The 24077-nt window shown below is 40.9% G+C and overlaps 1 protein-coding gene across 1 annotated transcript in view; it reads left to right on the top strand.

Moving 5' to 3' along the window:
* Positions 1–24077, top strand: part of ZNF407 (zinc finger protein 407) — a 355845-nt gene that overhangs the window by 206445 nt on the left and 125323 nt on the right. The window contains exons 5-6 of the mRNA XM_082235255.1: positions 10995–11161; positions 15946–16029. Of these exons, the coding sequence (XP_082091381.1) occupies positions 10995–11161; positions 15946–16029 (251 nt within the window). The remainder of the gene's footprint in view (positions 1–10994; positions 11162–15945; positions 16030–24077) is intronic.

Genomic DNA, 24077 nt, shown 5'->3' with positions numbered 1-24077 from the left:
ACCCGCCCTGCTAAAAGCAACGCTTTCAAGAACTTCATAACTAAAAATTAGTGTCTGTGTTTCTCCCACCCTTCTCCCTCCCAAGGTTTTTTTCCGCTTTTGTGTTATGTCTTTTAGATGGTAAGCCTGCAAGCAAAGACCGTTATTAATTGTAAGCTTCTCTGATAGCGTTTCCAGGGATATAAATATTTTAAATACATAAATAAATTTAGTCAAGCTAAGCTGGAAGTGGGATGCTTCTTATAAAAGTTTTTTGGGCAGTGGCAGAACTAGCTTTCATTGTCAGGTGTGTTTTTTTGTTGTTGTTTTTTGTCAAAAGGGAGTGAAAGTGTTTTACATGCAGCCTGAAATTGAACAGTGACCTCATTCCCTAGATTCATGCAACAAGAAAGCATTGCTCTGATTCCAAACTGGTTTTGTAAGCAGTGATATCAGCACATACCTAAAAGAGATTTACCTGTGTAGCACTATAACACCACATTTAGTACATGATCACTGCTGACTGGCTGAAACTTACCTAGAAAGGAGAAAGATGCTCAGATTTGAAAACGATAAATGGCACTCAAAGGGGAAACAGTGGCAGTGAACAGGCTTTAAAAAATGGGAACGTTAAATTTGGGGGGATAATAATTCATCCTCTGACAAGTCTTCTTTTGGCCTCAAAAATGGGCGGACATTTAGCACAGCCTTGCATTATATAGCCAGCACATTTTATTTGTCACTTCAGTGTTTCTTTTTAAAATGAGAAATGTTGTTGCGTGCTTGGATAAATCACAACATTTTTAAGCAGATTGTATGAAGCCAATTTATAGAAGAAGTCCATTAAAAGCATTACTGTTTTTCAGGGGACTATGTTTTGTTTCTTCATTGATGATGATGATGATAATAATAATAAATGGATTGCACTATTAAAGCATAAATTAACATTGCTAAACATATCTACACTTTTCATCAGTCAATCTACGTAGTCCCATTTCTGAAATGACTCCTGCAGTTTACAATTGGCATGCAGCTAGAAGAAACATTCATTGTCATCAGGCAGTTGCCATACACTATAGCCAGTGTGGTGTAGTGGTTAAGAGCGGTAGTCTCGTAATCTGGGTAACCGGGTTCCTGTCTCCGCTCCTCCACATGCAGCTGCTGGGTGACCTTGGGCCAGTCACACTTCTTTGAAGTCTCTCAGCCCCACTCACCTCACAGAGTGTTTGTTGTGGGGGAGGAAGGGAAAGGAGATTGTTAGCCGCTTTGAGACTCCTGAAGGGGAGTGAAAGGCGGGATATCAAATCCAAACTCTTCTCTTCTTCTTCTTCTTGTATTATGGTCCAGCAATAGATAAATATTCTCAATCTTGCAGGCAGCCTCCATGGATACAAAAGGCTCGTTGGTGTTGAGGTGTATTTTTCCCCTTACATAAAGGTCCAGGAAATTTGTTGAATCTCAGAGGCAGTGCTAAATGTGTGGCCTTGCTCTACCCATGTAATGCCCAAAGAAAGCTATAGCTGTATGGCTGTGTTGAATGCTAAGCTATGACATGATGGATCCAGAGTAGTTCCTCTGTGCTGTAATTTCTTTGGGCATTTGTAATTTTAGTGATGTTTTGCATATTGAAAAACAGTTGCCTCCCCCCCCCCCAAAAAAAATTATAGAATGAATTAGCTGAAACTGGCAAGCTGAATGGCAAGTCAGAGGAGGGAAATCAGGGTGTGTACAGCCTTCCACATGTTTTACCTGGTATTTTGAAACATGACAGCCGAACATGAAGCAACTAGTTTTGAAAGTAGTTCATTGTCATGGACTGGCTGGATGCAGAGGAGTGGTGGGAGGCACCACCTGGGAAACCCCCCAGGGGAAAAGGCTCAGAGCCAGGGGATTGGTGGTGGGCTGAAGATGAGTGGTCAAATGGAGCAGAGGGGGAGGGGGAGGGGGAGGAGGTGTTGGGTGTTGAAGAGGTAACAGGGTTTAGTGAGCAAGAAGAGACTGTGGCAGAGGGCAGTCCAGAATCAGAGTCAGAAACGGGGGGGGGGTGCAGTGTGGAGGCAGGCTGCTGAAGAAGCAAGGGAGTCTCCCCCTCCTGCTGTAACCTGGTCTCCCAGAACACACAGAGAAATGAAGAACTACTGGGAAGAGATGCTGTGATCACTAGTCCTGTTTTGGTTCCTTTGAATAAAGAGTTAGCTTCTCTCACACTGGGTGTTTTATTGCTGACCTGTCCTTGACTCTGGCTTCTGACATTCACTTTCAGTTGTTGAGACTTGGTGGGGTGGAAGAATGGAGTAGGGGTTTTAGGATAATATACCTTATAATATAGGGATGCAGGTGGCACTGTGGGTTAAACCACAGAGCCTAGGGCTTGCCGATCAGAAGGTCAGCGGTTCGAATCCCCGCAATGGGGTGAGCTCCCGTTGCTCGGTCCCTGCTCCTGCCAACCTAGCAGTTCGAAAGCACATCAAAGTGCAAGTAGATAAATAGGTACCGCTCCGGCGGGAAGGTAAACGGCGTTTCCGTGCGCTGCTCTGATTCGCCAGAAGCAGCTTAGTCATGCTGGCCACATGACCCGGAAGCTGTACGCTAGCTCTCTCGGCCAGTAAAGCGAGATGAGCACCGCAACCCCAGAGTCATCCACGACTGGACCTAATGGTCAGGGGTCCCTTTACCTTTACCTTATAATATAGGACTAAAATCAAATCTTCACATTCTTTTTTGTTGTGTGCTTTTAATTCAGTGTTTCCCAACCACTGTTCCGTGGCACACTAGTGTGCCGCGAGATGTTCCCTGGTGTGCCGCGGGAAAAATTAAAAAATTCGAAAGATTTTTTTTTTTAAGTCACTAGAAGATGACCCCTGGGGTTCCCTCCCTCCCTCCCGCTTTGCGCCTCCTTCCTCATCCTCCTCCTCCGGGGAGGCCCTTCCTGGCTCTCGGCCAAGGCTTGGCGGCTGCCACTCACTCACTCGCTCGCCCACCCGTCCCTCCATCCCTGCACCCGGCCTCTCCTCCTCCGTCCCCGGCGCGGGGGCTGCCAGGATCCGTAGTCCCCTCGCCCTTGGGCTCCGCGTCCGCGCGGGGTGCGCGAACTACGTTTCCCAGCGTGGCCTGGCGGGCCGGGCGTTTTGTTTGAAGCGCTCTTCTCCCGGCCATGGAATGAGCGCAGCGGCGGCGGCCGGGTGGGCAGGGGCTCTTCCGCGCAGACCCCGCGCAGCCTGCCTGCGCCCCCGCGGAGATCGGGCGGCAGGATGGAGCCCGGGGATCCCCGCGGAGGCGGAGCGGCGGAGGCTGCCCCCCAGGTAGGGCTGCGTCGGGGGGGTGTTATTTTTGCAATGCTGCATCCGCGCCGGAGGGGACGCATCGGACCGCGGGGAGACCCCTTGGCGGGCGTGCAAGGCAATGCATGCGTGCAGGCGTTGCATGGAGTGCAGTGCAATGCAATGGCAACGCGGCGCCCTGCATGCATGCATGCAACTTCCACCGGCGCTCCGGACTTGGCAGGTGAGGCGGGTCCCCAGTGGGCGGCAGAGAGAGCCGGGAGGGCGAAGGGGAGCCGGGGGGGAGCAGCGCTGCTCCCCGAGCCGAGCCCGGGGGGAAACTTCGGCGTCGTTGCGCCGGGTGTTGGAAGCGGAGGCTGGCGGGGGCCCCTCACCTGCAAAACCTGGTCGCCTCTCATATATTTCGTGCATTGCATTCATCGCCCGCTTTCTCCAAGGAGCTCCCGGGGGCGCGCGTGGTTCTCCCCGTGTTATCCTCACAACAACAGCCCTGCGAGGTGGGTCAGGCGAGTGGCCCAAGGGAGCACCCAGGGATTGTCCTGGCCAGGTGGGGTGATTTGAACCCTGCTCTCTGCCCGGTCTTCGTCCTCATTTAGCCCCCACATGTGCATGACTGTGCATGACTGAGGTTTTCCCCCCTCGTCTTGGCTATGGTGTGAGTCTGTCCTGTTAATTAATGGGGTTCTGCCTTCGGAGAAGATGAGCCAGCCCTCAAGGAGGTGATTATGTAATTTGCTAGCAATTCATGTCCCTCCCGGCGTGACGCTGCGCGCTGACGTCACGGGGCTGTAATGGTGGTGTGCCTCGAGATTTTTTTCATGAAACAAGTGTGCCTTTGCCCAAAAAAGGTTGGGAAACACTGTTTTAATTCTGCACCTTCCCACTTTCTAGGTTCTAGTTTATAGCCAACTATTGCCATTATCATGTAACTAAACATGTTTCTGTATAAAACCTAAACAGAGGTACTTCCTTTTTTTAAGTTGAAGTAAGATTATGAGAAGTCTATTTATAAAGTTTATAAAGAGAAATAAACTCAATTGCTCTGTAAATTCTAACTTGCTTGTTAGTTAATCAAACTGACTACCATTAAACCAAATAAGTTTGCCTTTTGGTATGAGATGGATGAAATCTTGTGCCTTTGATGTTTCACTAGTAGTGAGCTAGTAGTGATGCAATAAAGCTACTGGACCACTGAATTCCTAAATAAATAAATCCTTTTGATAGAAAAGATCAAGTAAATATTGGGAACTGGAAGCAGTCTATGTCTCTCTGGAGAAAAGTCTGTGGTATTGAGATGACCATAGCCCCAAGCTAAATTATTTGATCGTTCAGATCTATATGCATTACAGATCATTCAGATCCTGAAAACAGGGTTTTTTGTTTTTGTTTTAGGAACCTCAAAGATCCTCTGTTGAATAATGTTAAGGGAAACACAGGGCTGATTCTTGAGATATTATGAACACATTTCTTTAATGTAAATGCCTGGACAGTTGTGAACTTGGTATTAAATGACCTCATGCAGATAAGTGTGTTTTGGCGTGTTGTTGAATTTGGGTCTTGAATCAGGCTGAATTCGGCTGACTAAAAGCTTCCTGATATGCCAACATCGCAGGTTTGGGGGTGTTGTTCTGAGTTTGCATAACAATGAATATCACAACACACTTCTAAGAGCCAAGTAATAATTTATTAAATAGCCAAAAAATGAAAATAATAAGATAAGGACAGCTGGATTGAATGAGATGGCTGCAATTATCAAGACATACAGTTGCCAGCAGCTGTAAATCTTACTGATATTTTCATGAAAACTGGGAGTGGGGGAGTTAACCAAGTCAATGAATGTTGACTGTGTTATTAGGTAGGTTCTTGTACTCTTGAGGGATTGCACGATATATAAGGTAAAGTAAAAACAGCACTCAAATGAAACTGTAAGCTTTATTGGTGCAAAGGGGTTTGACTCATTAATATTATATATACAGATGTTCCATTTTTTCTACATTATATATTTGTACCAGTAAAAATTCATAGAGGTGTGTTAATGAAACATACCTCCATGTGCATTAAATAGTGGGATGTGACATTATTTTAAGTGATTGTATATTATAAAAAGCTCTGTAGCAGGATTAACGTTGTTAAATTGACATGCTATTATAAGACCATGGAAGATGATAAATTATGAACTTTCCATTATACCTTAATGCATAGTGTAAGAATTACAAGGTAATGGCTATTGGTTGTATCAAGTTGGCCCATAGGCCTGAGTCCCATATATTTTAAAAAATAATAATTTTGTGGTCAGCTTCCATCTTCTCAATTTCATATCCTCCGAATTTCAAAATGGTTAAAAATCAGATAGGAATTTAAATGTAGGCATGCCCTGAAAGATGGCTATATAATAACACCTGAGAATCCAGTTCCAGGATATACTGAAGAAGCATAGGAGCTGCAAGGTGGTACATTTCCATCTGCTCAGGATCTAAATGTGCTTGTTTACTGTATCTTGAGCCCCCCCCCAATCATTATTAAACATTTTTAATGTTTTACTTGCTGCACCGAGATTAGACCCCAATTCTGTTTCTAATGCAAATTCAGGAATTGTTCTCTTGCATTGGAATTGGGATCCCTACTCCTTGGCAAAAGACAACTGTACAGTGATGAGTGTGTTGGACATAGTTATAGAAAATGCTGGTTCAGATCTGCACTTTGAAGTGCACTCCTAACACACAACAGGCTTGATGGAGCAGCCCAGCCACTGTCCTGCTTGCTCACACTGGCCAAGGTGAAAGGTGGTGGGCATGAAAAATTCCCTTCACCATTTCTGTTTTGGCCCAGCAAAGAAACCCAAATTAGGCCCATTGCTATCACGTTACAGCAGCAGGACTTGCTCAGGATCCGGTGAACCCTGTTATGACCTAGACCCACACCCCCAACAAAGCACCCCAATTTGAGTGTTTCCTTTGGATGCCAAAAGCAAGGAATACCACTGATAGTAGCTCCTACCCACTTGCTCTATGGTCAGTGGAGCATCCCTACTCATGGCAAAGTTGGTCAGGCAGGGCTGGTTGGAGGAACAAATCTGCTCTGTCCAAACCCATTCTAACACAGTGGATCAGGGGTATGTATTGTTCTGTTAGCTAAGATGACCCTTGGTGGGCTAATCAGCCGAGCTTAGTCTACCTCACAAAAAATAAAGAAAAGTTGCTCTGAGATATTTGAAAGGAGAGCAGAATACAAAAAATAAGAAAGAAATTATATCTGACTGCAGTTCCATTTTGATTCCTTCTGATTATTAGATTAGACTTGTCTAGTATTCAGATTTACTTCAGCACAGTGATATTTCACTATTTAGTCTGTATTTGCTGTTTTTGTCATTTTTAAGACAGTCGCTCAACCTTACTTGAACATTTTTATTGTATGTGAATAATAGAGTATGCATTGGGGTTCAATAGGTGCAATGCTGTTAAATGTGCATCTTGGAAGATTTAAAAATGAGGGATTTATTTTCTCATTCATAAAGTTGTAATACAGTCTAGAGAAACTATTTGTTAAAAGATAGCATCTACTTAACCTGCTTATTTATTTCTTGTAGTAGAAGGTTAGATCCACAATAAATACACAAGGAAATAAGTAGATAGGGGAATTTATCTTAGAAATAAGATCCCTGCCATGCTTTTGAAATGTGAAATGCATGAAGACCTGTCATAGAGATATACGGACATGATATTTTTTTACGGTGCATTTGGAAGTATTTAGCTATATTTGTCATTTTCTAGTGCCACCAAGCAATGATCAAGTGATATAGTAATTTGAAAGTCTGTTTTCAATTCAGTATGTGTGCACGCACAAGCACATCTGCACACACACATACACACATCATTCTTGATCCTTTTATCTTTCTCCATTCCTTGTGTATGAAAATGGCTTTATTGGGAAATTTAGCAATTGTTTAATGTAAGTGTAAATCATTATATATATATATATATATATATGAAAAAATATAGTCAGATTGCATTATGCAAATGATGTGAATTGTTTGTTAATGCTTGTAAAGCAAAGCAAACTGGAGAGCTGTACCAAACCTCTGTAGATATTTTTGTAAAACAGCAACAACCTACAAACTAAGTACAGGTTTGTTCTTCTGACTATATGAACATAATAGGATGATTTTATGTGCTTTCACTTAATAGCATCATTGAAGTCCACAAAACCGGAGTTGTCTTTTTTTTGCAGACAGTCTTTATTCATTTGAACCTGTGAGTTCATAACCTTGGTAGCCTGTGCTTTCTACCGAGTGTCAACTGGGTTCAGGTTTCTGTTCCTTGTTGGATCTATATTAGATTAGATTCAGACAAGACATTAAGAAGTAGCACTGATGTTCTGTTACAGTACCTATATTAGGGGTGGGGAATACCCCTCTCTATCTGGTCTTCAGAACTCTTCCACAGTTACACCAGCCCTACACCACTGGCTTGGATGGAGGATAGATAACGATGTCTGTATGTAAAACTGGTCTACTGTAAAAGTTAAAATTTATGTTTGCTGCTTCACCCACTTTAGCCTATGGCCCCACCCAACACTGGGATGTGGCCCCTGGAAAGTTGCCCAGAAGAAATGTGATCCTTAGTATGGAAATAGAGTTCAAGATTCTGCCTGTTCCAATGTATACTATGCCCTAACATGGTGGCATCTGTATATGGTAGGAGGGAGTAAACCCTCTTGAACAGTGTAGTGTGGTTGTGGTCAAGGGGCATCTCCCAGACACATGTTATCTGATCTTTCTTTATTGCAGCCTTACAGTTAAGCCTTTTGAATTCTAAGCTTATGTCACTAAGCAGAATAAGAAAAAAATTAAAGAAAGGGGGTGATTTTTACAGCATGATGTTCTAGCCTTGCCAACCTTCTAGTTCTATAAATGAACCCCAAAACTAAGTTGTCAGGAACTGCCATGTTACAGCAGGTAATACTAAAAGACAGTGGTTGACCCAAGGTCACCCAGTGAGCTTTATGGTTAACTGGGGCTTTGAAACCTGGTCTCCCAGGTCCTGTTCCAGAACTATTAATAACTGCACCAAATTGGCGTTCCCTAATACCAATAATAATACCAATAATGGGGACGCGGGTGGTGCTGTGGGTAAAACCTCAGTGCCTAGGACTTGCCGATCGTATGGTCGGCAGTTCGAATCCCCGCGGCGGGGTGAGCTCCCGTCTTTTGGTCCCAGTTCCTGCCCACCTAGCAGTTCAAAAGCACCCCTTAGTGCAAGTAGATAAATAGGGACCGCTTTATAGCGGGAAGGTAAACGGCGTTTCCGTGTGCTGCGCTGGTGGTGGCTCGGCAGAGCAGCTTCATCACGCTGACCATGTGACCCAGAAGTGTCTCCGGACAGCGCTGGCCCCCGGCCTCTTAAGTGAGATGGGCGCACAACCCTAGAGTCGGACACGACTGGCCCATACGGGCAGGGGTACCTTTACCTTTTACCTTTAATACCAATAATAGACTAGTGTGATCTAATAGTAATCTGGGAAGACCAGAGTGAAAAGAAAGGTTTTTAGCATATGCCGGAAACATAATCTTTGTAGTGGTCTGACATATTTCGACACAGAGGGGTTTATAAAGAGGACAGGGGCCACCACATTAAAGGCTCTGTTCTATGCATAAGTAATATTATATTAGGTGATTCAGTTTTCAAGATGTGGCTTCAGAGGAAGATTCTATGAGTGAACAGCCAATCCCTCCTTTTAAGCTTGAATTCAAGCGCCAAATTCAAGCTGCAGCTGTTCTTATCCATAGCCTCACTTTTCAGAGAAGTGGGGTCAGTGTCAACTGGGAATGTAACTATTCCAAACATGACCTGAGCATAAGAAAACTCCCTCTGTGTAGATGGAATATTCAGCACTGTTGATGTTTTGGGGAAGAGTTGTTTGTTTTTTAAATCCACCTCTTTGCTATTGCAAACTGTAATCATTTAAGCTGGGATGAGGATGAGGGAATGAGGAACCTCAGGCCTGGAGACCAAATGTGACCATGCAGGAATCCGGCCCTTGGAATCCTCACAAGGGCCAAATTCACACTGCATTTAAAGACTATGATATCTTTCCCCGAAGAATTCTGAAAGCTGTAGCCTTTGAAGAGTGCTGAGGACACTTCTACTCCCCTCACAGAACTACCATTGGCAGAGTGGTTTTAACAGTCAAACTCTTCACAGGGAACTCTGGAAATTGTGGCTCTCTGAGAGGAATAGGAGCCTCCTAACAAGTCTCAGCACCCTTCACAAACTGTAGCCCCCAGAATTCGTTGGAGGAAACCGCAACTGTTTAAATGTTCTTCTCCAAGGAAATTCATTATACACCTTCATTATACACCTTTAGGTGCCAAGCAAAAACATTCCTTTTTAACCAGGCCTTTGGTTGATCTTATTGACATCCAACACCCTTTTAGAATGTGGCTTGGGGGGGGGGTATTGTTTTTGGTTTGATTTTCTATGTTGTGGTTTTGTTTGGGGACTTCCCTGAGACCTTCGGGTATAAGGCGGTGTATGAGTTGAAATAATAATAATAATAATAATAATAATAATAATAATAATAGAAGAAGGAGTGGTAGGTTCTTTAAATGAGCCACAGTAGAGTTACCTAGAGCTACAATGTTCAGCGTTTCCTGTGAAGAGAGATTGATTCTTATACCACTCTCTGGGAGTACGGCCTCCTAACAACTCTCAGCTCTCAGCATCCTTAGGGAAAAGATGCCATAGTCTTTAAATGTCTGGTGGGTATGTGGCTTAGCTGCCTCCCCATCCCAGGCCACACACTCCACTGACCAGCTCCATGACCTCCTTCCATGCTTTTGCCTTTCCGGCATGTGCCCTTGAATCGTGATAATGCCTCTTGCTTACCTAGATGGAGGCTACAGCGATGTGCACATGGGGTTGGTAGAATAGAAACATGTTGCTTTCTTTTCCATTTAGCACAGCTAAAATGCAGCCTAATGTCATATTCATTGACCTGTCCCTTTTTTCCTTCTAGGAGGGAGTGAGGTTGGAAAAGCCCCCCCCCCTTGATTTAAGCTATATAACGTTTCTGTTTTTAGCAAGCTTTTCATATTTAACCGTGGAAATGCTGGAAAAAAATAAAAAGTACTTCAAGTTAAGCAGTGCAAAAAAATTTTCAATGAATGATAAATCTTCTGAAGATAGGGGTTTTTTTGTTCCCTCCACCCCCTGTCTTCTTAACACATGTGGGTTTTTTTTAGTTTTCTGGTTTTGTTGTTGTTGTTTACAACGGTAACAGTGTTATTACAAGTAGTATTTCACCTCCACACTGCAGTAGCAGCAGCATGGCACAGAGCGGTGTGATTGTCTGAGTAGTTTAGTATGGATAGCTTTTCATTTAGCCTTTGCTCTGACAGCCCATGCCCTGGATAAGTGGTGTAGGCCTGTACAGGTGAAATCTATTCTCACATTTGCCTCAGGGGTGACTGGACTGTAACAGAATTTTTCAAACCCGTTGGGCCCAACCGCAAAGCAGAGAATAAATGGCTGAAGTGCCAGGTCTCGACAGAAAAATCAATGCCTGGTTATACAGACATGACAGACCAGGTCTGCAATTCTCTTCATGAAAGTCTCTGCGTTTACCACACTTAGAGTTAAAAAACATGCTTCTTTTGTCAGTTTTGGGGTTTGCGTGTGTGTGTATAAAGTTAACACCTGGTTTTCTTTTTCTCCCCCCCCTTTTTTTTTTACACAGGAAATTTACATGTCCCTTATGTGACAGAAGTTTTACAGAGAAGTGGGCATTGAACAATCATATGAAACTCCACACAGGAGAAAAGCCATACAAGTGCTCATGGCCTACATGCCATTATTCCTTCCTCACAGTATCGGCCATGAAAGACCACTATAGGACTCACACAGGTTTGGCTCATGCTTTTCTTAACCTGAAATGAAGGGGTGATGGTAGAGGGCTTGTTGCATGACATTTTGTGGCTAGCAAGTAAAATGGCCACATTTCAGAAAGGCTCTGAAACAAATCCTTCTGTTTGCAACATCAGTTTTCTGTTCTGTGCTGATAGATGTTGGCATCACCTGTGATGCTAACATTTAAATTGTTTTTATTTATTATATTTATTATAAGCCACATAGAACAATTGTGAGCTTGCGCACAAAATGTAGTTAAGCAAACAAAAAGACCATGGTTGTGTGTGGCTTCAGAGATCCACCTGTTGCTTTTTATCGTATGAGAACTTCTAAATTTATCATTTAATGTGAAAATGAGCTAGGTGAAAAATAGCAACAACCCACAGTTTATTGCTGCTCCAGGAAGTGTTTTGTGCTCATTTTTAACTTTCTTCAAATTTGCTTTCATGTTCTTTCCTTAATGAAGGAAGCTTCCTGCTTATGTTTTTAATGCGATCACAATATCATAACTGATAATGTGGTTGGAATTAATCAATATTTCAAATTTACTGAAGGCAATATGAAAAAAATGAAACAGATTCAAGCTTCTGGAAGTGAAAAGTAAAGTTTCACATCACCCGACTATGTTGACTCAAAAAATCATGTTTCCTACTGATTTTTCTCAGTGGAATCATGCTTAGGCATAGATGTGTGTCAGATCTTAGAAAGAGGGCACCATATAAACAAGTGTAGTTTTTGGAGCTATAGTAATGGCAGAAATTGCTGGAAAGCATATCCCCGTACTATTGGTTCATATAATTCATTTATTCATAGGATAACTTTTGGCCTGTGGCGGAAAGGCAGGATAAATATATTATTTGACTTACTGATTAAATAAATGAGCAAGAAAGCAAGTTGAGGAAAATTTACAGGAAGGAGGAAATGGCTACAAATATCCATGAGAACCAAGCCTAACTGAAGTATTGCTATTTGATACCAAGCAGTTTCCAGCAGTACTGAGGAACAGCAATAATTTTGAAGGTGCATTGGCCACAGTTTAAATTCACACTGCATAAAATACCAGTTTTATTTAACACACAGTGAAAAGCTTTCTACAGCTGGAGCAAAACAGTGTTAATATCTGTACTTTTTGAGTTAAAAGTTGATGCAAGTTAAGCTTATTAGAACAAAAAGATTGCTGTAAAGGACTAGAAAGCTTTTAATAATCAGCTGTTAACTACAAATAACATTATTATAGAAACTCTTCACATGCAGCCTGGTTCTTTAAGAATTATATTAAACTGTAGCATAGATTGTAACATTATGGGATGTGAATTAAAACTGCTGAAAAGTGAGATTACTTTTTAGCTCCTTGGCAAAATAGTATATGTAAGTCTTGTTCAAAAAATAAGAGTTGTTCTTGTAAAAATGTAAAAAAAACAATCTGGAAATCAAAATTCTGTAGGCATTTCTTAGAAAGATGAAACAGTGTTCCATTAAATTAAAAAAAAAATATTCCTGAAAAGATCCTCCCCCCAGTTTTGCGAAAATGAAATGAGTTGTTGCTAGAAATTATAGGTTAAAAGTTCTTCCAAGGCAGTTTGTAGGAAACCCAGGCCTCCTTAGCTTCTTTGACAAGGGTGTTGACGATTTAAGGTCTCCAGCCTGCCCTGAGAGATCACTTATATCGAACAGCAGATGAAAAGCCAGTGCAGATGTAATTTATCGTCGGCGTTTCCTTCTAAAGAATAATTGTGGAGACTTGGTTAGATCAATAATATGGATTTTTGTTGTTAGGTCTTGTAGTCTGCACCATAATGAGAGATAGGGGACAGTGGCTGTTTTCTAATAGAAAATAAAGGATTGGTTTCCGTGTCTTTCTACATTTGAATGCAAAATGGCACACTTGAAACTAATTCAAGTTGTTAAGAAAAGACCCATTTTCTATTACATTCCTGTTATCATATAAACATGGCATGTTAGATCAGCCCTCTGTACCTGAAGTGATATATTGCCCCTTAGATCCTTCTCAAAGTTTAAAGGTTGTAACTTCTGGATGAAGAATGAATTGTAAAATTGTTTAATGTAAGACTGAAATACCGAAATCATGTTCACAGTTACATGTCTTCCAGCATACCTAACTATGTGCGGGATTGCACCTAATAATTGTTCAGCCAATCTACATGTCTGCACTCAAACAAAACAAAAACCTAATACATGCAAAACTGAAGTGTGAAGGATATAGGATGTGATAAACTCACTGCAACAATAAAATATGTCCCATCCCCAAAGTTACTTCTGTTCTTGTATGCCTAGAAGACAGTCCTAAATAAAGGCAATATGTTTTACCAGATTTATGTAGTTTTAAAAAGTCATTCTCCATTATTCAATAAAGATAATTCCCACTGACTACTGTGGGAATACAGGATTTGGTGGTATATAAAGAATTCAGTGGGTACTATAATAAGTCCAATTTTACATAGTAAGCATGTAGTGTTTTTGCATAGTTGGTACCAAGTAGTTCATATGTATTTGACAGCATGATATAAAGTGCTGTTTGTGTCCTTCATAAGCATAAAAACCTGCAGGCTTTAATGACATTCAGGTCTCCCCTGAAAGGTAAAATGCCATACAGTACATGATAGCTGATAGCATCTCCCTGAATGTGATATGGCACAAGAGTGTTTGGATTAAGGCCAGTGTGTATTGACAAGGAAAATTGCCCTAAATACCTGGTTGCTATGAGTTGCTTCTAGATTTATGGCAAGAATACTTATTTTTCTATTGCTAATGACTGTGTTGTTATGTTGCTCCATAACACGCAAGTTTTACTGAGCCATACAAAATCACTTATAAGGTGTCCTTTTCTCAGACAAATCATATAATGTGGGGGTATATGTTACTGAATATTCATTTGAACTGTTTGGAACCTTTCCATTGCCAGATAGTTTCACATAGATGTATAGCTTGCCTCTTCAAGTTCACTGCATTGTCAATCTTGTGTTTGTTTTTTAGCATAACAACAGTTTAGGCTAGTTAGACGGGGCTGGAGAACTTTAGAATCTACAGATGTTACTGGACTAAAGCACTTAATTATTCCTAACCATTGGCCATGCTGACTCAGGCTGGTGGGAATTGGAATCTAATAACATATGGAAGGTCAAAGTTTCTGCAGCCCTGATCTATGTGATATGTGTCAGTTTTGCCCAACTGATGGTACACCTGCATCAGCACAACCAGATACTTTCATCTCTCCTAGCTGCAACAAAGATGCCTCCTCCTTATTAGTGTCTACAGCCACAGCAGGCACTGTAACTCTGCAACACTTTAACTTCACCCCCAAATACACATTCTCCCAGTGTCTCCCAAGGCAGGCTGTTGCCAGCAATTCAATGATTAGAGCTAGGTAGAGTGAGAGGGTAGCGTTTGCCAGGCCTGGGGACAGGAAGGTTAATGTTGTGGTGGCAGCATAATACTATTTCTTAGCTGCCAGGGTGTCTAAGTCTAATCCTGGCTGCGTTATTCCATACCTCTTCAAGGTTTACATCGACTAATGAAGGTTGCTGGTAGAGAGTCAGAAAATTAAAGCTGTTTCACAGAAGGCAGACACTCATAAGGAACAGGAAGACAAATGTAAAACTAATAGTGATGGGAAAACAGGTCTCTAAACTTATATGGAGTTACATATATTGTAATTCCACTTCCTTGTGAGCTGGAAGTATAAAAGGGATGTTGCCATTTATTTGAAATAGTTTCCCAGATTCTTTAATTCCCTTCCATTTGTACCAGGGTGGGAGGGTACAGTTTTTTCTCCAAATGAGCCAAATGACTCATTTGTGTGTTAAAGCTGTGTTATGATTTCTCTGGCTCTCTCCAAGGTTAGTATTATTATTCTGTAATACCCTTCTTGGTTGGTCTTGTGGGATGAATCTGCTTCACATGCCTGGGCTTTACTGACTAAAAATGCTATTGTGAAATGATATACTGCATTTATAAACTGCAGAAGGCAAATTTTTATCTGGAATAAAAATACTTTATAAGTGTACATTTATACACTTTTAACAATTACCAACCCTGCCAAATCTATATTTTAATGGGTTCAGAGGCTTAGAATAAAGACATGTCGTTAAATATGAACAATGCAAGTACTACTTCAATTTCTGAAGTAATTCCCAGACTTGTTTTTCTTCATTATGAAAGTTTTAGAAACATAAACAGCATTGAGTTCCTATTGGTACAGAATAACAGAGCTTTTTAAATTGTTGCCTATGTTCTTTTCTGGAAAATAATTTAATTTCCATAATTTACTGGGAGATTCTTGAGGAGCACTGTGATCAAGTCAGTTAAAATTTGCTCAACATCTTTATTTTGTGGGTAAATCCAATATATTTTTATTTAAGCAGAACCATATATATACTGTATATTAACTTTTCTAGGCAGTCTTTCCTCAGCACAGAAAGGCCAGATGTATGGGAATTGTAAAAAATCAGGATATGCATAAAAACTGTTCAAGTGCATAAAGCAGCCCCATCTGGAAGACATCTAACAGAAATGAAGTTGTACAAAACCATTCCATTGATAATAAAGCTAATTTTTATGGGTCTGACAAGTATGTAATTATGTTCAGTGGTGCTTTTCAGATTTTATCACAGTCAATAAACCGCAGTGGTAATTTCATTCCCATTTGACATATTTACATGGAAACATTTGATTGGAGGAATTAGTAACCCTGAAAGCCTTGATAGATATGTTTTAATGATCTGTGACCTCCGCAGTCCCTCATCTGTTTATTGTTGCAACAGGCGAGAAGTCTTTCCTATGTGACCTTTGTGGCTTTGCTGGCGGGACACGTCATGCCCTCACCAAGCATCGGAGGCAGCACACAGGTCAGTTAAGCTGCCTTCTACCCTTTTGTATTTTCTCTGCGGCAAAGGACTGTCATCCAGGCTGGGGAATAAAGGGAATCATATAGCACATAGCAGTCCAGAGAGTATAACTGTTTGCTGATTGCTTGCTTGCTTGCTTGTTTGCCTTTACAAATTGGTATGCCTAAGGTCTGTGTCAAATGCTTTTATTTATGAACCTAATGCTTTTTTTCTTTTTAAAAGGATAATTTTGAATAGCAGGTGTCGCTTTGAAAATTAAGTACACAAGGTTTATTTTAGAGGCCCAGCTAGACTGCACACTGCATGAAGGTTGTATAAGAATATGCTTAAGAATTCCTATGTGAAAATTAAAGGAGCAAGATTTTGTCCCCCCCCTCCCCCAGCAACTGAAATATGGCCAATTTTTTTTTGTAACGTTGTCATTTTCTGTTTACTGTTGATGCATGACACTTTGGATATAGGTTTCCACTCCCCAAACACTTCATGCTCCAATCTAATTATTAATGTTGGTAAAATTAACTGTGAAGGTCTGTCCATGTCTTCTCAGAAGTAAGCTCCACTGAGTTCAATTAGACTTACTCCCAAGTTTACATAGGATTCTAGCCTATATTAGATTTTTGAAAATGAAAGTGGGAATATATTCAGATTAAATGGTTCATTCTCAGTAGTACAATTTGTATGATTAGTCTATTATGTTTTCCTCAAAAAGACTGTAGTTGTTCATAGATGTTAAATGCAGCTGTTTTTCTTTAAGAGTATGACCCATTCTCGATTCAGGATGCTGGCTGTTATTAACCAACATTTTTAATGCATTTTAATTAATGCCCAGTTATATCCTTTCTCTGGAACTATATGCAGCTAGGATCTGAGATTAGTCAACCAACATATTTGGAGAGTTGAAGATTATCCTGAGGAATTGAATGTTATGAAGCATATGCCGCAAACACATATGGTCAAAGCCTGTTGTGGACTTGCAGACATGCAGTCTCGGAAACTGCAGTTGCAATTTACAGAGGGAAATTCTGTGTAGAAATTAAGGACAGTGCTATATGCATTAAACTAGATGTATTAAACTCGCATGTTAGTTTTAAATCTGTTATGATAATCACCTTACAATATTATCTCACAATGTATTGGAGAATATCTGATATATCATATCAGGTTAATGCGAAAGCATTGTGGGTATCTGTTTGTTGACACCGAAGATCCCAGTGTCCTGTTAAGTGCAATGCTCAGTTCCACTTGTACACATCAGATTTACTTTGCAGAATGAGTACATGGAGCTTAGTGACTCCTGAGCAAAAGGCTAATCCTGACAAAGCAGAAAGGGTACTATTCATGTTTAATCTTCTAGAGCCCTACATACCAACCACTCTCATGATGCCCTTGTTGAAGGGCTACTGTAGCTCTTACAAGTTGTACCTACAACTTATTAAGAGTCCATCACAGTATTCTGTTACATTATATAATGTAGCATCAGTGTAAGCAGAGACAGAGGGTTGCATTTGAATGTGTGAAAGGTGAGTGAGATTCAGATATTTGTCCAGACACATAGCTTATTATGCTATGTGTAAGTAAGTCACCCTCTTTCATAGGGTTGCTGTAAGTATCCAAAAGATAAGAACTGAGACATGCTTTCTGCTCTGACAAATGGTATAAAAACCACCATCATCATAAATGATCACCTGCTAAAGAAATACTTGAAGCAGACACAGAGGTGTTCAGTAGGGTAATTGAACATTTGGAATGAGAGGAATTCTAAAAGTTGTTCCAGGTAGAGGTACGTTGCTACAAAGTACCTAAGTGCCATGCCAATCGTGAGGATCCTTTCAAATTTTATTAAGGTACATGTTTATTTGAAACAGAGGGGGGCAACAGCCTGTGGTGGCCAAAGCAGCCTCGTTTAAATATAATTTAGAATATTGGAGATGGGGTCTTCTCATTAAGTTATCTAACCAAGTTCCAGCTTATTCTTTATCCCATGGAGATGTTGGAAACGGCAAAGGGGGGAATATACTAAGTTCTTTCCCTCAGTCTTCCTGGAGTTCTGGCTATTATAGTAGTGGTCTCGCTCTTCTGTTCTTTTTTCCTCAGGTACATGTTGGGGTTAAAAGCTTGTTCTTATTATAGTTTCTTACACTAAAATCAAATTTTGTGCAGGAAGAACAATGTATGCTTTATGTGGGGCCTGCAACACAATGTTGTAGTATGTTCCTACCACCTAAGAGAAGTGCTCCTGGGCCCCTGGCAGCCTGGAACAGGAATTTTGTAGTTCAGTTCTGGCCTCTTGAAGATTGGGGCAGAGAAGTGAATAGGGAAGGGAGAAAGGGGAAAGGGCATGTTTTTGCCTTCCCTTTTCCCCAATCACCTACTGGCCTGCTGGTAGTTTTTTTAGCTATATAGTGGAAAGGGGTAATTACAGAGTTCTGTGGTTGTGGGGAGGAAGTATTTTTTCCTTTTCTTCCTCATGAAACACCCCATATAACATAGAGGGAGGGGGCTTTTAACCTCATGATTAACCCTGCCTCCTTGCAACCCAATCTTGTCTGCATCTAAGATACTGATTAAAATACAGTTTATAATCTTAACCCCACTACCCAATTTTCCATACACACAAATACTCCATGACTCAGCTGTTTTTTCTATATAGAATGCATTTTTCTACATAGTTATGTATATGATAGGGAACTGGAATGTAGGAATTGGAGCACCGTGGCTAATTTGCATAGCTTGTCAATACATAATCAGCATAATTTGAATAAAAGTTGCATGAACTTTGGTGGTGATACTGTTTGTGCAATCTCCATTGCTAAATTAGAAGTGGCAGCTCTTAGGAGGTTTTCAAGATGATCATTGGCTGACCGAGATAACTGCTTCTGCTTGGGCCTCAGCTATGAAATGTTTAAAAATGTATGTACTGGCAGAGAAAGGTCAGTTTCTTGGCAGGCTGTGAAATGTGATAAAGTTTTTCAGTTAGCTGGGGTGACAAAAAGCCCTTGTATTATTAACCTCAGTTGTTCAAATTATGGTTAAGCCCTTTCAAACCATGAGATATAGAAATCATGAAATTTGAAAGCATAATAAATGAAGTGTGCTTTACATTTACCTTCTTGTTTCTGAGGCTCCAATCATGTAACCCCAAAACCTTTTCAATGATTTTCAACAACTGCAAGGAGGTTTCATTGTTAAAAAAAATATCATATCCCCAGTTTATTTTAGAAAGCATGATGGAAACATCTAAAATCAGAAGCCTGTGGCCTCCAGATGTTACTGGACTTCAACACCCATCAGCCTCAGCCAGCATAGCCAAAAGTTAGGGTTTATGGGAGTTGTAGTTCAGCTACATTTGAAGGGCTAAAGGTTGGTCACCACTAATTTAAATGTTTGTAATACTTGAAACAGGAGAAAGAGTGCCCTAAGATTCCAGAAGTTCTAATTTCCTTCACCACCTGAGAATTTTTCATACAAGATTAATTTCCTGCACAAATAATGGCTTCCATATAGAAATATAGAAAACTGCATGTACCCTACATAAACCAGTCATATATAATGAATGTATGTATACTCTGTAAAAACCTGCTGCCAAGTGGGTGAGCATTCCACTAGTTGGTGCACTGGGCAAACTGGACAAGAATTAATTGCATCAATTCATTGATTGTTGCCTCAATGCAGCACGATGAAGTTGCATGACCTTTTAAATCCAGTAACCTAATGTAAATTTATTCTCCTCATGGTATTAAAGAACAGATTATTCAGAATGACAGTTATAAACATTGGAAAATACCTTATTGGGTTTAAGTTTTGATGGCCAGTTCTCATAACAAAATTACTCATGTAATGTCTCCTATTGCTCTCATTTACTACTACTGCTACTAGTACTACTGCTATTAACTGTTGATGCCATTTGGATAACATTTTACATAAACAGTTGTAAGAAGGTTCAATATTGTTCCCATTTTACAGTTGACCCAAAACTGAGAACTATTGTCTAACCAACAGCCACACAATGAGTCCATAGGAAAGATAGACCTGAACTCATTTCTCTCTGATCCATGCCCTACTCTCTTGTTCTGGCTCATTTACTTACGATATATGGTTTGTGAAAATACTGTCGCTTTTACTTAAGTGTGTAAATCTTCCATCGCTCTCCATTAAAATATCTGGTTTTAGACAGCAAGTTCTAATTAATGTTTCAGGTTGGCACTTGCCTGCTTATGCCACCCTAGTGGAGTTCCCCCTGCTCTGAATGCAGGCATTTACAGGTTATAGATCATGAAGCCTGCATCGAGCAGGTCTAAGTTTATGTTTTATGTCAGGACTGGAGGCTCGTTATTACTTTGCTATTAACTTTATACTATATAGGACAGTATCTCAGAGACAGAGGGATCTATCTTTTTGGCATTTATCCGCCTCTGTGGCACAAACAATCAGAGATGATTCTTTCCCAGAAAAATTACCTATGTCTACTATTTTCTTCACAGGGAGCTGCACAATACACCTTCCACTTGGTTCAATGTACTTCGGCTGATGCCATGAGATTTTTGTCTGGGCTAACTGCTTTATAACAGTGCCAAGCCTTGCTCACCCCTTTCTTTTTTCCCTTTCCTCTCTCTCTCTCTCTCTCTCTCTCTTACATCCTGTTTTCCTCTTCCGTATCCTCCTTTTGACATGGCTTTCCTTACACACAGAGTGCCCAAGCAAATTATAGGCAGGTTTGAAGGGGATAGGTATCAAAGTGGTCTAAATGGCTTAAATAATTCCCTGCTGCAATACAAACTGTCTAGGGGGTTGACACAAAACATCTCCTGATCCAAGATTTACTTTTATCACCTGTCACAGACCCTTGATTCAAGGGCAAGAGAGCCAATCCTCACATGCAGTTTAGGAATCTTGGCCAGCTTAATAAGCCTCCCCACTCTCTTCAGCTTCCAGGCATCCAGTGAATTGATATCCACCAGAGTGCTTTTCTTGTCTGACAGATGCTTGACAATGGGGGGAGGATTGACTTCAGGTCTTGAGGACTCTTTACTACATATCCCTCTGACTATTTTGCTTTTTATTCTTTCCTTCCACACTGTGAGCCAGACGTAACTATTTAGAAGAGTGAACTTGAATGTCAGAAGATTTGAGATTCCACCCCCCTTCCCGTTTGATCTCCAGAAGTGCTGTTTTTCCTCTGCTGAGCTACATAGAACTGTTTTCCCACACACTCCAATTTGCTCACGGATTCCCCCCCCCAACCCCAAAAAGCTATTGAGCCTCCAATCTAAAAGGCCATTGTGATGAAAGAAGGAATTGCATGCCTCACTAGAGACGTCATTGAGTGGGTCCAGGTTCTAGTTAGGGATTTATTCAGGCTGTTGGAAATTCTACATGCAGTAAGTTGAGTTGTGGAAAGTGCATCTCTGTAAGATGCATCTCTAGGAGTTGAGCCACTGAAATGCCTCACATCAGGCCTGGAAGTCCCAACTGACAAACCTGTTGCAGCTGCTGTTGGATATTTTACTCTGGGGGATTAACTTCTGCTGGGGCATCCATACATAGAACAGATCTCTCATTTGCACTAATGAAAGCTGTTTCATTTGCACATATTGGACATGAATTTTATGTGTCAGTTGGTAATTTTTTATCATTCGTGTTTTTCATTGTTTCAGAGGAAGGCATTATCTACAATTCTTGATTCATATATGTCAGTACAGAAAATCATATACATAGAACCCATGGAATCATATTTTTTTATATAAATAAAGATTTAAATTCCACTAGTTTGAAGCAAACATGGTTAACAAGTAATGCCTACTGATTTTAGGCAAGCTGCCTGTCATTGTGACTCAGGTCCATATTATTAGAAAATAAATCCACATTTTGTATTTCATTCACATTATTTTGGTGTGCCGTTCATTGCACACAATGCATGTTTAGTTGTTTTAAAAGCAGAACACAAATCAAGGAGAGGTTAGGAGAACACTTTTGGAATATTACGATGTAGCTAACCAGTACATTGTCACATGTCCATGATCCATTGAAATAAAACATTAAATAATCTTATCATTTGAAGTTTTTCATGTTCCTTTGTAATAAGAAAGCATCAGGGGTTTATTGAACAGTCAGTATGGCTCATTGTTCCAAATGCATTTCCATGGCCAGTGTAAATGTTTCCCTATTCCCCTGTATTTGGGCTATAGCATAATGCATCCTTTTTCCCAGCCCATCCTGTCTCTAGCATTTTACAGCTCTCTCACTACTGACCTTAACAATGGTGCAGAGTTTAATTGGCACCAACATTAGCCAAGGTTAACACTAATGACAGGCAGTGAAGGTATAGTTAAGGGCTCAGGACTAGGGGTTGAATTCAGACTGTTGGTTGCGCCTGGTACCCACTGAATCCAATAGGATAAGTTAGTAATGAACTAATTCTCATTCATATCTATGAGAACTAAATGCAACTAGCAGTCCAGATCCATCCTTATGTACTATAGTTCACTGTTACCTAGGCTTGTTTCTTATGTGTTTATGTATTTCCATAGGCTTGCCCCCGCCGTTCACAACATCACAAACACCCTTGCAGTCTTTGGGAAATGTTATATTTTGTTCTCACTCTTTTATTTCATTCTTTCCTTTCCAACTTGGGTTGCAGTGTAGAGTAAATATCAAAGCTATGGAGTTATGCCTTTGTACTTAGGAGGAAAATAATGTGTGTGTGTGAAAGAGGAGGGTGATCAACCTATGTGACTAACAGAGGTGGAAAATCTTATGAGAGTATATATGACCTTCGTGGAAGTGTGCAGCACCTGATGAATATGAAAAGACAGGCTTCATCTATGTGGCCGTCCTGAGGCAGCTACAATGAGTCTACAGGAGTGGAGTGCCTAAGCAGTTTCTTGCCTTTGTTCAAATAGTCTCATGAATTTTTGAAGACAGTGGCTTATATGACCCACACAGATCCTGTTTGTATGATCAGTTCCATTTGCTCATTTCAGTTTTGCACATCTAGGCATTTATAGGTCAACGTAATAAAGAGAGAAAATTTAATAATATATGTGTTTTTATCCAGATGAGTGGCTCACTTTGCGTTTCTATTTCTCATGTGAACTGCACTTTGACTTTTAATGTGCAGTTACATTACTCGGCACTGAATTTAATGTATAATGTAGCCTCTTTCCTTCACCTTCCCCCAACCCAGCGCCAAAAAGAAAAATACTCTGTATAAAGTATAACTAACCCAGTATGCCTTGTGCCTTTTCATTAAATGCTTATTAAGAGAGAATGTGATGTTTGAAGAGGATTGCTATTAACTTCCAAGAAAGCTAGTACTAGTAGGAATGTTCAGGATGTAATTACATGAGATTTTCAAGGATAAATCATTACTGGAAGCACAATAACCAACTTTTTTTTTGTTACTGACCATTCTCTCTAAAGTATGTTAAACTTGATCTTTACCATCCTGCTGAAAATAGTAATAATAATGCTAGCACCACAATTGAATGGCTCTTTGTTCATGTAGCGCCTGTGCATTAACAACTTGCCTTCTTTACTACGGTAGAAGGGCTGCCCTTCATGTGCATCTCTCTACACGAAGAGAATTGTCCCTTCCATTAAGGAAAACGGGAGTGCTAACTTAAGTGGCAGCTCTGTGCATCCCATGGCACTATGGATTTAGGTTGTTAGTCATTACTTATAGTGAGAAACAAAGACTACTGTCAGGGAACTGCCATCGGAGGAACAGGTGGTGGAAGGGCTCACGGAGGCTGGGAGAGACCCAGCAGCTGAAGCAGGAACCAGCAGGGGGAGAGGTGGGTCTCTGAGGGAAAGCGAGCAAGAGGGAGGGCTCAGGGACACGTCCAGTGAGAACAGTGGGGAGGTTTCTGAACCTCCCATAGGGAGACCCACTCCTCGCCGGAAACTGTCACGCCGTGAGTCCAGAAGACGTGTTTCCGTTAAGGAGCTTTTATGCTGGAAGCGATTCCGAAAGCAACCACTGTCAGAATCTGCAAGTGACTAGAGCAGCCATGTCTGAGGGGCTCCGTCACAGACAGAGGTTTGTGGAC

This window comes from Podarcis vaucheri (assembly GCF_965113315.1).
Source record: "Podarcis vaucheri genome assembly, chromosome: 8".
NCBI classification, from domain to species: domain Eukaryota; kingdom Metazoa; phylum Chordata; class Lepidosauria; order Squamata; family Lacertidae; genus Podarcis; species Podarcis vaucheri.
This window is presented reverse-complemented; position numbering and strand designations above follow the sequence as displayed.